The sequence below is a fragment of the Hydractinia symbiolongicarpus genome, chromosome 8 (genome assembly GCF_029227915.1).
Source record: "Hydractinia symbiolongicarpus strain clone_291-10 chromosome 8, HSymV2.1, whole genome shotgun sequence".
Taxonomy (NCBI): domain Eukaryota; kingdom Metazoa; phylum Cnidaria; class Hydrozoa; order Anthoathecata; family Hydractiniidae; genus Hydractinia; species Hydractinia symbiolongicarpus.
This window is the reverse complement of record NC_079882.1, coordinates 24,681,783-24,696,964: the sequence shown is the minus strand read 5'-3', so window position 1 is coordinate 24,696,964 and position 15,182 is coordinate 24,681,783. Positions and strand designations below refer to the sequence as shown.

At 34.1% G+C, this 15,182-nt stretch overlaps 2 protein-coding genes across 5 annotated transcripts; both read left to right on the top strand.

Moving 5' to 3' along the window:
- The first annotated feature begins 1,481 nt into the window (after positions 1 to 1,481).
- On the top strand, positions 1,482 to 5,365 carry LOC130656077 (oviduct-specific glycoprotein-like). Its single transcript, XM_057458918.1, has one exon. The coding sequence runs from the start codon at positions 1,556 to 1,558 to the stop codon at positions 4,268 to 4,270; it is 2,715 nt and encodes a 904-aa protein (XP_057314901.1). The 5' UTR covers positions 1,482 to 1,555; the 3' UTR covers positions 4,271 to 5,365.
- A 1,248-nt stretch (positions 5,366 to 6,613) lies between these two features.
- On the top strand, positions 6,614 to 14,006 carry LOC130656081 (uncharacterized). Of its 4 annotated transcripts, XM_057458923.1 has the most exons (3): positions 6,614 to 6,727; positions 6,823 to 6,851; positions 12,834 to 14,006. In XM_057458923.1, exon 3 carries the CDS (start codon positions 13,191 to 13,193, stop codon positions 13,692 to 13,694), a length of 504 nt encoding a protein of 167 aa, XP_057314906.1. In that variant the 5' UTR covers positions 6,614 to 6,727; positions 6,823 to 6,851; positions 12,834 to 13,190; the 3' UTR covers positions 13,695 to 14,006. The 4 variants fall into 4 exon arrangements, with proteins under 4 accessions (XP_057314906.1, XP_057314908.1, XP_057314907.1 ...); XM_057458925.1 differs by lacking the exon at positions 6,823 to 6,851 and having other exon boundaries at positions 6,638 to 6,727; XM_057458924.1 differs by lacking the exons at positions 6,614 to 6,727; positions 6,823 to 6,851 and adding an exon at positions 7,386 to 7,521.
- Positions 14,007 to 15,182: the final 1,176 nt, after the last annotated feature.

Here is a 15,182-nt window from a genome sequence, read left to right as displayed (position 1 = left end):
GTCTTTACTCGTCTGCACTCGTCTGTAATTCTTTAAACCTCGTTTTTACTTGTCTTTACTCGTCTGTGATTCGCCTAAACCTCGTCTTTACTTGTCGTTACTCATCTGTGATTCGTCTAAACCTCGTTTTTACTTGTCTTTACTCATCTGTGATTCGCCTAAACCTCGTCTTTACTCGTCTGCACTCGTCTGTAATTCTTTAAACCTCGTTTTTACTTGTCTTTACTCGTCTGTGATTCGCCTAAACCTCGTCTTTACTTGTCTTTACTCATCTGTGATTCGTCTAAACCTCGTTTTTACTTGTCTTTACTCATCTGTGATTCGCCTAAACCTCGTCTGTACTCGTCTGTAATTCGTTTAAACCTCGTCTTTACATGTCTTTACTCGTCTGTGATTCGTCTAAAACTCGTCTTTACTTGTCTTTACTCGTCTGTGATTCCTCTAAACGTCATCTTTACTTGTCTGTAATTGTCTGTGATATGCCTGTAACTCGTCTGTACTTGTCTACACACTCGACTGTAGTTTCAGCACAGATCGAGGACCTGTAGCGTTTTTTGATATGACTAAAACACGTTTTCATTTTTATACTAAAAAACGCTACGGGCCCACGGAATGAGGTTGTGTACAGCAAATATGCTACTACAGATACACTTATCTGATTTAGTTTTTCATCCACTTTGTTATTTTAAATTTAATTAGAGACGCTTATCACATTCTTGGAAAACTAATGGTTCATTCAATATCAGTTGAGCCAAAAATCGGAATAAAACGTTTAAATTTGGGTTAGGTGAGGAACTATCCTGTAGCTGTATGGATTGAAATCTGTCTTTCATATATCTTATCTTACATATCTATTATTTTTATTATATCATTAATTAGTGTAGTTTTTAACGATTTATTTTGTTCATACAGAACACGCATATATAACACATATTTATAATTAAAGTGTACATCCTGTGAATATGTTTGAAATAAATAAACAAATAAATAAATCAAGGAGATATAAAAATATATTTAAAAAATGACAGCATTACTCGAAAATTCTCAGGACGCTAAAGGTATTTTTCGGCTATTTCTTGCTTTGTGAAGAGTTTGTATAGCGAACAAAATCGTATTATAAATTATTTCGCAATCACGTTTTACCACATGCTTGAGCGATTTCACTGAGATATTATTAAGCCTACGGTTTGATTAGATGCGTAGGTGCATTTTATACCTTCTTTTGTGGATTCACTTAGCATAAAAAATCGATGTATAAAAATACACCGAAAGCAATGGGCTATTATTGCTTGGCATATATAAATGGATATTTCTTAACAAAATAATGTAAGAAAGCAATTCTGATACCCTGTTTTGTTTTTTATAATACATACACCTACGCATTAATATCCTCCTGACAGCATCTCTTTGATTGAGCTCTAATTACCATAGTGACCTATTTATATTACTGCGGGATTATCATCTATTTAAAAACGGACATCATCCTTTATATAATATAAAAATGTTAAATAGTTATAAGATGAACACATTCGTTAGCAGATGTTGAATCTTCTTGATGAAACTAGATATGAAAGTAAATCTTTGCGAATTTATATTCCTACATGTACTACTGATTAGTGCAACAGCAGAGTATGTAAGAGTCTGCTATTATACCAACTGGGCACACTATCGATCAGGGATAGCCAAGTTTACACCACAAAACATCGACCCGTTCCTTTGTACCCATATTGTGTATGCTTTCGCAAAGATTGTAGCTGGACCAATGCTATCACCTTACGAAGAAAACGATGCAGCTCTTGCTAATTATTATCAAAAGGTTGTTGATTTAAAAAAAGTAAACCCTTCCCTGAAGGTTCTACTAGCAGTAGGAGGCTGGACACATGAAGGAGGAAGTTATAGTCCATTTTCTAACATGGTACAACTATCATCTACAAGGAAAACCTTTATAGCCAATACCATCGCTTATTTGCGTAAATATAATTTCGATGGATTGGACTTAGATTGGGAATACCCAGCAGCTTCAGGTCGAAATTCCCCACCTGGAGATAGAGAGAAATTTACAATGTTGTGTCAAGAACTAAAGGAAGCATTTCAAGGTGAATTTTTATTGACCGCAGCAGTTTCTGCAAGTTCCAAGAAGGTGCCAACTTATTATGAAACAAACAAACTTGGTGTATACTTGGATGCTCTTCATTTAATGAGTTATGATCTTCACGGTTCATGGGAATCAAAGACAGGTCACCACACCAGCATGGACGAATCTGATGAGCTTTCTGTCACTAATGGTGTGGATGTCTGGATTAACGGAGGCTTTCCTTCCACAAAAATTGCTCTTGGTCTAGGGAATTACGGAAGAAGTTTCCAGTTATCAACCTCTGGCAGTTACATTGGCGCTTCTTCAAATGGCGCAGGCTTAGGCGGAAAACATACTGCAGAAGACGGATTATTGGCTTATTATGAAATATGCGAGAAAATAAAAATGGGCGGAATGACCGTGATTGAGTCAAATTCGGCGCATGCTCCTTATGCATACAAAGGAAATCAATGGGTTGGTTATGATAATGAGGCCAGCATGAGGTGTAAAGTGAAAACTTTAATCAAAGGCAAAAATCTATTGGGTGCGATGTTCTGGGCATTGGATTTAGATGATTTCAGTGGTCAGTTTTGTAATGCTGGGAAATATCCCTTAATGAAAGCTGTTAAAGATGAATTAAGCAACGACGTAGCCACAACAACAACAACTCCATCTACGTCTATTTCATCAACCACCTCAACTTCAACATCTTCTGCAACAGCCAGAACAACAACAAAATCACCGTCACCGCCAACATCATCAACAACTACGACGAAAGGTCAAACTATTTCAACATCCAGTTCGTCGACAATTTCTTCTAGAAGCAGCTGCATCGCAATCGGACCATGGTACCAAATTGCTGCCGAGGACGAATGGTGCAAAACAAGTTGCGCTGCAGGCTCCTGTCCAGCTGATCATTGCTCCTGCGATCCAAAATGGAAGCCATGGACACATTGTCGTGCAATAGGTGGTTGGAGTGGGCAAGAATCGGTAGATCAGTATTGTAATGAGCACTGTGCTATTGGAAACTGTCCAAGTAGTATGTGTTCTTGTGAGGGAACATCCCCAGTAACAACGCCAACGACAACGACGACAAAAGGACCAACGACAAAATCACTGTCATCATCACCGACGACGACGACGAAAGGAACAACAACAAAATCACCGTCACCGCCAACATCATCAACAACTACGACGAAAGGTCAAACTATTTCAACATCCAGTTCGTCGACAATTTCTTCTGGAAGCAGCTGCATCGCAATCGGACCATGGTACCAAATTGCTGCCGAGGACGAATGGTGCAAAACAAGTTGCGCTGCAGGCTCCTGTCCAGCTGATCATTGCTCCTGCGATCCAAAATGGAAGCCATGGACACATTGTCGTGCAATAGGTGGTTGGAGTGGGCAAGAATCGGTAGATCAGTATTGTAATGAGCACTGTGCTATTGGAAACTGTCCAAGTAGTATGTGTTCTTGTGAGGGAACATCCCCAGTAACAACGCCAACGACAACGACGACAAAAGGACCAACGACAAAATCACTGTCATCATCACCGACGACGACGACGAAAGGAACAACAACAAAATCACCGTCACCGCCAACATCATCAACAACTACGACGAAAGGTCAAACTATTTCAACATCCAGTTCGTCGACAATTTCTTCTGGAAGCAGCTGCATCGCAATCGGACCATGGTACCAAATTGCTGCCGAGGACGAATGGTGCAAAACAAGTTGCGCTGCAGGCTCCTGTCCAGCTGATCATTGCTCCTGCGATCCAAAATGGAAGCCATGGACACATTGTCGTGCAATAGGTGGTTGGAGTGGGCAAGAATCGGTAGATCAGTATTGTAATGAGCACTGTGCTATTGGAAACTGTCCAAGTAGTATGTGTTCTTGTGAGGGAACATCCCCAGTAACAACGCCAACGACAACGACGACGCCCTTACCTTCTGAAAGCAGCTGCATTGCAATCGGACCATGGTACCAAATTGCTGCCGAGGACGAATTGTGCAAAACAAGTTGCGCTGCAGGCTCCTGTCCAACTGATCATTGCTCTTGCGATCCAAATTGGAAGCCATGGACACATTGTCGTGCAATAGGTGGTTGGAGTGGGCAAGCAGTAATGGATAAGTATTGTAATGAACACTGTTCTGTTGGAAACTGTCCAATTTATAAGTGCTCTTGTAGTAATTAAGTTGCATGTGCTTAAAGTTTTATTTGTTATTTTGGTAATTTCTTTTAACTTTTTCTGTTATTTTATGTAGAGAAACAACAGCACATCTGTTTCACCAATTACAAAAACCGTTTTTAAATTTCAGCGTGGCTTAGTTTAATAAAAATTTTTATGCATCTATTTGCAAACACAAAACATCAAAACAAATTCTTAAAACGGCGATAAATAAGCAAACTAGTAATTCGGTTGTGACTGTCGTTATATTAAATAATGTCCCCCTCAATTTCTTCAGTTTAATTTGAAAAACAGAAATTTCTATGGCAGTTATTTTTTAATAACATTTTAAGTAAAATTACATAATGAATATTCAATAAGACGCCGCATATCTTTTCTTTTTTTTCTGATTTCATTTAACTGTAGGAGGAGCTGGTAAAACCAAAGAAATAAATCAACTTTTCGTCCCTCCATTATTTAAATACGTCACAAAATGAAAAACCCTTTATTTGTATTTCTTATTTTCAGTAATTGTTGTTTTAAAAAAGTGATTTGAAATGAAAGGTATGCAGTTTTTATTTTTAGTATTTAATATTCTTATAATTTTTATGTTCTAATTAGAAAGGTAGCATTTTGGGAAATCCGCTAGTGTTTGCCATGTGTAGGAATCCACGTGCAGCCATTTTTTCATTGGGACATCCCTCGATATTAGCTAAAAAGGCGAAAAGAGAGTTTGGGCGCGAGGTTGTTATATAGCAGGACTACTAATAGTTTATTTACACTTTATCAACTTGGGGAAAAAATTTAAATCACTAATCGTAGCACCAATTTAAGAGCAAAACAAAGTAAATAAGTGATGCAAAAAAGGCAAGATCCAACCTCTTTCCCAGCGCCTGTTGTCATCCGATGTTAGAAAAGATACAAGATGCACTGGGGACGAGATTGGGCAAGATCTTCGCACCTATATCAATTTTTGACATACCATCCCAAATGTAGCTATAGGATAACCCAGGGCTCCTTAAGATCCACTTGTTGACGAAAAAATCGCTAATTAAATGTTAATATAACATGTATAATAAAAATAGATAATAAAAAATAAAATGATAAATAATACGCCACGTGGTTCTAACAACAAGCATCTGTCATAGATAAAATTAAAATTCATGAAGGTTAATTCGCAATTAAAAAAATCTGCTGATTCTGTTCTTCTTTACAACACAAAAACAAGTGTTGAATACGAGCATGTGCGGGATAATTTTATCTTTTGTGTCTTGAAGCGAAAATGTTAATCTTCCATAAATGGAAAAAGTCGTGCAAAAAAGATCGTACTTGCGTCTTATCGTGAGATTAATTTATGCTACGAATATGGTGGTTTAATGGTGATTCCTTTTAATTTCTTTTTTCTCACGCGCATCAGCGAGTTGTTATTCATTCGCAGGGTTTGTAATTTTTTTCTTGCTCTATTCTGACTGTTTGTCCCTAAAGGCGCTGAGCCGTCGCCTTTCCTTATCGTCTCGAAAACTCATTTTCCTCGTTTCGACGAGCATTTTGATGCCTTTTACTTTGTGGATATTATCAAAATATTAATAAAGTCAAATAAAAAGTAATAAAGAAAGCTGCTGCTCCGTTATCTTGTTTTTAAAATTGATTTGATTTCAAAAAGGCGACGGGGAACATCTTTTTAATAAACCAAGGCAACAAAGAAGAGATGATTTTTTAAAGGCGATGAGCTCGTCGTTTTCAGTGGAAATCAGGCTTCAGTATATGAAAACGTTCTCTGTCTAATCTAAGAGGGTTTGAAAGAAAGAGAGAGAGAGAGAGAGTGAGAGTGATGTATTTGAAATTTTGGACTGTAACAAATGTGCTGTATCAAATTATTGATTTTTGCCTCATTTTAAAATACGTTTTATAAAAGCTACTAAAAAATTGAAAAACTCTCTTTAAAGTTTTAAAAGGTTCCTCAAATTATGGGTGATCTAGCACTAACAAGATTTTGGGAAAAGACTGCATAAATTGACTAAGACAAAAGCGTTGGGTACCAGTGATATGATTAATAGTAACATCAGATACTTAACAGTGGTTTTCTAGGTTAATGAACTCAAATATATACACGCGTATAGAACGGTAAGTTAAGAACGTTTTACGAACATACCCAGACTTTGTAATTTTAGGCAGCGCGAAAATTTTTTGTAAGCATATTTTCTATCTATCTTCAACATATGATTTGAATAGTGTCTTCCAATAAGTTATTTATATATAAAAAGATTCTATAAAAATTATAGTTGATAAAGTTCTGTGTTTTTAAAAAAAAGGTACAGGTGATTTCTATTTTAAAAACAAATGGTTAAAAATCAATAGCCGCGTTTTTATGTTGTATTTTATACAAAGCCTAAATAATTATCTAGTTGCTCCTACGTAAACTATGAGAAAAAAAAATGTTTAGTTTTAAAAAATCAAGAAAACTGGAAAAGATAATTATCCTGGGTAAGAATATCATCTAAAATTTAAGTCTTAAATATTCTTGAGGTGTTCTTATTTAATGAACTTTTTAAAATTTATGACGTCAACGCGCTTTTTAGGTGAGTTTCAACAAAGAACGGAATCAGAGGTAAGGGAATTCGGGGAGTTTTCATCAGTTTTTTTTAATTTTTATCTATAATTATTTACTGGATATGTTCTAAAAGATCGTTTGTGATTTTTAACAAAGACTGAGCTTCAACGTTCTTCTAAATTAGCTTTTTTTTTAAAAAAAATAAAAATTTGTACTTACTTCTCTTATATTAATACCTGTGTGTGTGTGTGTGTGTATTTTGTGTGTGTGTGTGCGCAAAAATAATTCTATGGCAGGTACACTAAATAGCAAATGCGATATATTTTTACCCACTTTGTTGCGACGGGCGACCCCGTGGATTTTTTCATAGATTAAACAACTTTTTTTATGTAATCACACAGTCAAATATATCTATACGAAGTTTTCACAAGCCCTTATCACCTATATTTAGGTCAAAATTAGGCAAATACTCCAGGAAAAGAGAAAGGCGCTTCTTGAGAAGCCTGGAAAAAGGCGGGTGGTAATACATGACGTCACACAAACACATGCTCTATTCTTGAATAAACAAAACTCGTGCTCTCTTTCTTTTTCATGCCTAAAATAGGTTTTGTTGGGTAGTTTGTACAAAAGTAAAAACCTTGAAAAAAGTACAGAAAAGAAAAGCAAGCACATTTTCCGTCAGTAAGTGAAGATTAGAAGATTTGAATTTGTTTGTTCAACAAACTTGGTAAGAAAATTTGATTAAAAAGCCGTGTAAAAAATAATAAAAATTTAGTGAAGTAGATAAGTTATTTCTTTATAGTTCCTCATAAACAAAGAAATTACAGAAAAGTATTTATAAGATCACTTTCACCATGCTTTGCAGGGGTCCGTGATAATAATAGAATGACTAGGTAATATCTTTATTGAGGTTAGAAATTTAATTCCCTTGTTTCAGAAACAACTTTTAAAAGTCATAAGAAACAAGGTTTTTTAAATTTCTATTTTCTCGGCTCGGACTTGATGTCGTTCCGGCAAATACGATACATATGTGTAACGTGTCATATATGTTCAAAGATTGTGAGCAAATCCAACATATTATATGAACATGGTTCATATGTATATGTTTAACAACACATAGCTATATTTGTGTAGCGACTCATATATATGTTAAACCGCCAATATTTACATTTGAAGGATATTAAATATGTTTTCCGCGCTGTAAAATACACAAAGCATAAGGAACTGGTCTGTTTTTTAGTATTATTATTTGAAAACGTGCAAAGATTTAATCGCAAAAGGTGGGGCTTGTCTGACGTTATTTGGGAGTACTTTTTTAGAGTGTTAACTACGGATATAGGCTTAAATGTCTGGAACTCTTGTTTTAAAGATTCTATGTGTTTTTTATAATAGCTCTACAAAAACGTCGAGGCTGACTTCTCGTCAAAAAAATCACAAACTAGGAAGATTGTTACAATTATCTTACGATAGTAAGTGGTGGTAAAAACACTCCAAAAAATAACTCGCAAAATATAATTACATGAAAGAGTTAAGTAACGAGAACACGACACATTTTTTTCAGGCGATAGTATCAAATTTTCGCCAATTACTATTGTCTAAAAATGTTAACTTGCGCTGCCAGTGCAGCTTGTTGTTCTCACACCATTAATTTTTGTTACAAGTAGAAGGTACAAAATTAAATTTGATTTTATCTTGTTACAGGTAACAAAAAAACTTTTTACTAAAATGAACTTTTTGTACGTTTGTAACAAAATTAAATTTGTCACTGTCGCCTGAGTGTATGCCTGTGTCCGCAGAAATTTAAATTGTCCTGGTTTTCTGGTACCCCTACGGTTCATATATATAAGATATATCTATGCATAGAGATTATAGAGTCATGTATAGAGACTTATATATTTATATTTATATCGGATATATATATGACACTTTCAACGTGTACTCGTTGGACATATATATCACAATTGTTGAACAATATATTACAATCCTTAAATGTACAAATTTAGATTTGTTAACATATATTTGACTCGTTAAATATTTCTACGCGTGGGCAACCATAACAATCCATTTAAAATTAAACCGTTATTACAAAAAATATACGTGCATTTGTTGAGCATTATTCTGTGTCGTGCGGCACGCATTTAATAAGCGTTTTTTTTTTGTATCAGAACGCTCTAAATTTTAGATGAAAATAAATTTAATTTTTTCAATATTTATGAATTAACAAAAGTAGCAATTTTATTTAAATTGTGTAGATAACTGACCCCCTCTCACGGTGAAAAACTTGTACCATCAGAGTAAAGGTTTTTTTAATGTTTTACTGATTCTGATCCTGCATGTTTTTATATATGGACTTGCAAATGGTGTAGAGTATATAATCTACATTTCACACATTTTTATATAAGACTTGCACTTTCTTATTTAATCCCAAAATATACCAGCTATTTTTAACAAAACATCGGTATTATTCAGGGGTTTTCATCATTATTTTGTCCACGTTTTCATTTTCTTTTTTAACTTTCAAAACTGCAGACGCACAAACATTTAATCTTAGACGAAAGAAGATTTTCGCGCGATTTAGTTGCTTATAATTAAACAGCGTGAAAAATGATGGATATTTTCTCTTTTATGTCCTCGCCAAGCATGAAATTTCATGCTACTTAAATTTGGAATCACTAGACGCACTACAGTTGTTGTAGAAGTTCGTATACCTTGGTTCGAATTTGTGGCAAAGCGCGCGAAATCTCATTGATTAAACTACAATTGGGTCATACCAGGACTACAAAGTTTGAATCCTTTCTTTCTTGCTTAAATAAGTTAGGTGGTTGGTGTGCTTTCACAAGTGCCGTAGTTTAGGAGAAACTATAATGAGTAAAAATAACAAGAAATAAAAAGTATCAAAGGAGATCGGAGAAGATGTTGGCCTTACAAGGGGAAGACTAACACTATTTTGACGGGTTTTTTAATACTCTCCAATTTGTTACCGCATCCCTTAGCTACGTTGATATCGATAAACTTGCAGGTTAAAAATTGTGACAATGGAAAATATCGACAATTTCTGTAAAGCCAACATGACATGATAACAAAATCTTGAATCTTCAACATCATTTACCACCTCGGATTCGCGCTAAAACAGACAGTATATAGATATGTGAAAGTTAAACTTTCCCAAGAGTGTGTACTATGATGTATTCAAGAATTTTTTAGAAGGGTCTGGAAAACGTTTTCAATGGGTGCTATGCAAGGCTACAATATCTATTTACAAAGCTTCTAGACTGTAGCATTAACAATTTGGACATTTCTGTCCGAAGATAATAATCCATTCTAATATAAAACAAGTTTTAAAGTTAAGTGAAAGTTCCATTCCGTTAGAATATGATAGAAGAGTCCTGGGGAGGAGACTGTTGAAAGTGAGCTTTAATAGTTTTAATTTTTCTGAGAAAATGACGATATTATGGATGTTGACAGTTGTTAGCTCATGAAGATACATATATAAATTCATAGTTACTCAGGCCAAAGAAATTGAAAGATTCTATCAAGCTATAAAAAATTTACGAACATTCTACATCAAGCGTGCAGTGGTGGTGTGTTTAAAATGTTTATAACTTCGTCATAAAAAAGCTGGCATTTGAAATACATGAGTTTAATTAGCTAATCGCACGATTAATAATTTATATCGAGTATAAAATTCATGATTAATTTAATTATATTCTCTGTGAATTTTTTACTCGAGCTCATAAAACAAAAATGTTTTGTGTGTATGAAATCGGATATCATTTACAGCAGCTTTGCTGGATGGTAAGTTACGAGAGCTGTTTTCTCATCAATTTTTTTCTACGCCCTTTTCTCTTCGCCCTGTTACATTTTTAACAACTTTATTTTTGCCTCTCGATGATCAAAAATTAAAAAGCTCTGGGGATGAGTTTGTCCTGTTTATAGGCTAATTAGGCCATTCATATATATTTGTAGAGTATTTTCTATTGTTGTAGTTTTTTTCATAGATAGATCTTTTACTCGCAGAACTCAGTCAAAAAATAGTAATTCAGCTTTTAAAAATTTTATATGGTGTACAAAGGAATGCAGAGATATTTCAGGAGAACTTGGTGATAAATTTGTTCTTTTTTTTCGCAAGGAATTTCGCGAGTATTAATTTTCGCAAATAATCGCAAAGATTTTTCCCGATCCACTAGTCATTTTTCGCAATTTTAAATAAATTTTAGGCCTATTTATTGAGGTAGCCTTAATTTGAAACCGCTCATATAACAGAGGTTGGTTAATATTTTTATCAAAAATTCTAATTCGTAACAATGTTTATCTTATCCGTAATACTGGCCAAATATATTTCCCTGTTCGGAGGAACGCAAAAATAAGAACATTTGAAGCTGCAGCACATCCAGACTCAGCTCAAATTTAGACGTTTTGAAAAAAAATTATTCCTGTTTTGTCGGACATTTCATTTATTTAAGAAACTTGCTTAAAATTGCAATGGAGGCCACCTCGTCCCCGGGGCTCTTTTACGCCTATAATATTCTGGCGGGTAGGCTCCCCTCCATCAGAATATTATAGACGCAGAAGAGCCCTAGGGACCAGGTTACACTGGAGGATAAGAAACTACCAGAATGAGAGCCAAGCGAAGTAGATCAAAGAAGTGTACAATAAGTGTTCATAAAAAATTATTATATATATTGATTTTTAACACTTTCCGTTAGAAGTTCCCACTTGCATATCGGTTTTTAAATAAGAGAGATAACTGTGCTGTTTTGTTTATACGAATATCTGACGTCACAAGAAACGTTTTGCCAAAATAAATTTTCTTTCGTGTGAAACGTGTGAGATTTTCAACAAGTAGTATAGATAACAAAAATTAGAAATTATACAATTTGTATGTTCTTACAAAGACACCAAAAATAATTTTATGAGACAAAAATTGATCGACGTACAGCAATCATTAAACTAGTCGTTATGGCTGTGGAAGAATCCACAGATTTGCCAATTTAGATTTTCTATCGTCGTACATATTTCCGCATCGCTATTTCGTGCATTTTCTTCGCCTGTTAGCATGAAGTAATAAAGTTATTGTGAGGACTCCGAGCTGCAGTGCAACCATTTTGAGAAAAATAATACGATTATTTAAATAACAGAGAAACCTTTTTTGATATTAAATAGCGGGAAAAAATCCCTGGGAAGGAGGGTGTCGCATAGGTGCATTCATAATAGAAAGATCTGGACACGCAGTCGACTTTACAATGTCAATATTAAATGACAGAGTTGCCCAATTTAAATTAATATAGCGAGTCACTTTTAGTGCAAGGTTACTTTACTGGAAGTTACAACGGAGAAAAGTTGAAAAAACGTGTTAAGGAAATATTAAAGCGACATGTAATATTAACACGCCATGGTTAAATACGAGTTTTAAATCCATCGTTATGAAATTTATATGTAGCTTTTGGACTTCACGTCGGCTGCCAGTAATTTCTTTAAGTGAAAGTTATTACTGGGAATGTTCAAACTGTAAGTTTGTTTTCAGAAAAGAAAAACCTAAAATGTAAAATTTAGATAAAGAAAAATCTGACAATGATAAAACATCTGTAACTACCAATTAAATTGCGGACATGAATTGTCGAATTTGCTTCGATAAAACAATTAGTTCAACGTGTCGGTAATCGTTCCCTGATGCGCGGGAATTCAAATTGGGAAGACTGCATGTGGAAAGTTTTTTAATTAAAGAGCTAGCTATATAGACGCGAAAAATCATTCGTTTTGCCTGTGAGCTGCACGTTATACTGAAGCCTCGAATTACGTCATAAAAAATATAAAAATGAGCACTTCGTAAAGGATGAATTAAAACGCTGATCGAAATAATGAATATGAAATCTAACAGTAGTCAATTAATAATGACATTTTAACCACAAGAAGATATTATGTATATATTAAAAAGATTAATCAAGAAATATTTCGGTTTGGTTGGAAGTTTTTTAACCGATACTAAACCTATTTTGTATGTCTGAAATGATTTTATTTGTTTTGTTTTATTTATTTTAGTGAGAAGGAAATTATATATCACCGTCAAGGATCAGCTTAAGTCAAGATATAGATATCATATTTGCATAACGGTTACACAAAGAGTTAAGTTAGCACGATTCTTCTAATTGGTATCGCGTTACACCACCCTCCTGACTGTGTAGCAGACTTTACAGGGATTGATAACGATAAATGATTGGATTCAGGGGGTTGTGAAAGAAACCATGCAATAACATAAACATTTTTAATAAAAGTAAAATTTATTCTCACATAAATTTTCTCAAGAGTTGATATAAATAGAAAATATATTTTGAAAGAACACAACAGAGTTAAACAAAAGTCAGTGAAACGTGTCTCTGTGATTTGTGAAAATTTAACATGACATCAAGCGAACATAGTAGTCATCATTCAAAGTCGATGCCACCAAGTGAGTTTCCAATTATATGCATCTCCTCAGCTGATAGTGGCATAGACTCGGATACCTCTCCTGGTGCATCAACAAAGTTAACGAACTCTATCGAGGACATCGAGACAGATTTGAATATTTTTCCTAAATCTTTTATACTTGGAAAAAATGCTGCAGAAGGTGATAGAATTGATGGAATAAACAAAGCCATTGGTTGGATTAAGGATGAGTTGATAAAAATGAAGTCAAAAGATAAACAACTAACAAAAATAATGATTACTTTACGCTCGCAAATTGCAGAGCATAAATTGAAACTTGAAAAATTAGATAAAGGATATGATTCCGATTCGGAAGCAACCGGGAAACAAGATAATGAGTACGTGAAAGAAAGATGGAAATTGATTGCCCAAGATGGCGCATTTCCAACTGATGGGTTGTGTTTTGAAAATAATAAAAGGGCGACATGGGCTATTTAATATTGGTGTCTATAACATAGTGTCAAAGATGGACTAAAAAATGGAGTAACTATCTCTCCTTGATTCGTGCAAAAAAAATGTCAACAGAAACTAGATTTGGTTTTTAACATATTCAACTGATATGTCAAATTCTATATTTATTTACATCATCACTAGTAACATGTTTACGTTCTGTTCCATTCAACAAGAAGATTTAAAGGAGATGCTATGAACAAAAACAAATATTTCCTCGGTGATTTTTTTAACAAGCTAAGAAAAATAATAGACCTATTTACATGGAAGTTATATAAAAAAGATATTTTGTTCATTTTACTTATATATAGTCATCATATTTGTTTATCTTTATTAGGCGTCATGACAGACATTTATTTATCCACTCTTGAAAGAGAGTAAACATTTCCACATTAGTTAGTTTGGAAATCACAGGCTAAGGTATTAAAGTCTATCACGTGACGTGGAGGTGGAGTAAACCCTGTTGAAGATATATTTTTAAAAAACCAATCAAAAACGAAAGACACATGAAATGAAAATTTGGCGAATTTAGTGGTTTTGACAAGAAATCTTCCAAATGGAATTCCCCCCAAAATTAAGTATATTTCGCTTTCCTTTGATTTTAAAAATTCTGGTAAGAAAAAAGGATTTTCATGAAAAAGTTTTAATCTTAATAATTGACGATGAATGACTTTCTTTTTTAACTAAGTTTATGATTGGTCTTCAAATAACTTATGCTGTTGCCCAAAAGAAAAAATCAACTTTCATGATTTATTTTCCAAAAAAGTTTTTTTCGCCTGCCAAATTTAATACTTTTGTCATCCGCTAAAATTAAAATCCATCAATTCCACCAAATTTACTTTCCACCAAATTTTCCTTCCCGTCAAATTTTCTCCCTAAAGTATTTTTTTGTCTCTTTGTTGTGGTCATGGTCATGGACATGGTGGTTGGCTAATTTTAATTTTCTCTGACTTTTACTTGAATAAAACGAAAATTTCCTTGACTTCCTACGTGTAACAACATGCACTATCTTGCTAATATGGTTGACTACCGAGTTTTAGCTACAACGACATTCTTATATCTCGCTTCTAAAAAAATTACTAAACTACTTGCATTTCACTGCTTTTTTCACTCAATTTTAAAACTTCCCGACTTTTCCAGGTTCTTCAGGTCTGGCTACCCTGTAAACCTAATCGAGAACAAAACGGACAATGTTTAATTGTTTTTTCCGTTGGTTATATGTTTTTTGTTTATGGTAAGACTATCCTTTGATTCCCTTTCTACAAGGTTGATTTCATCTTTCGCTTCAAGTTAGAATATCAACCTTAACAGGGTGACCACTAATAAAATGTGAACAAAGGAAGGATATTAAGGATATTAAGGAGAATTAAGGAGACAAATTGACATTTTTTAAGGATATTTTGCTGCGAACGAGAATAAAAAAATCAAAGAATCAGGATAAATAAGGAGAAATCCAATTTTAGTTCTTTATCTTTT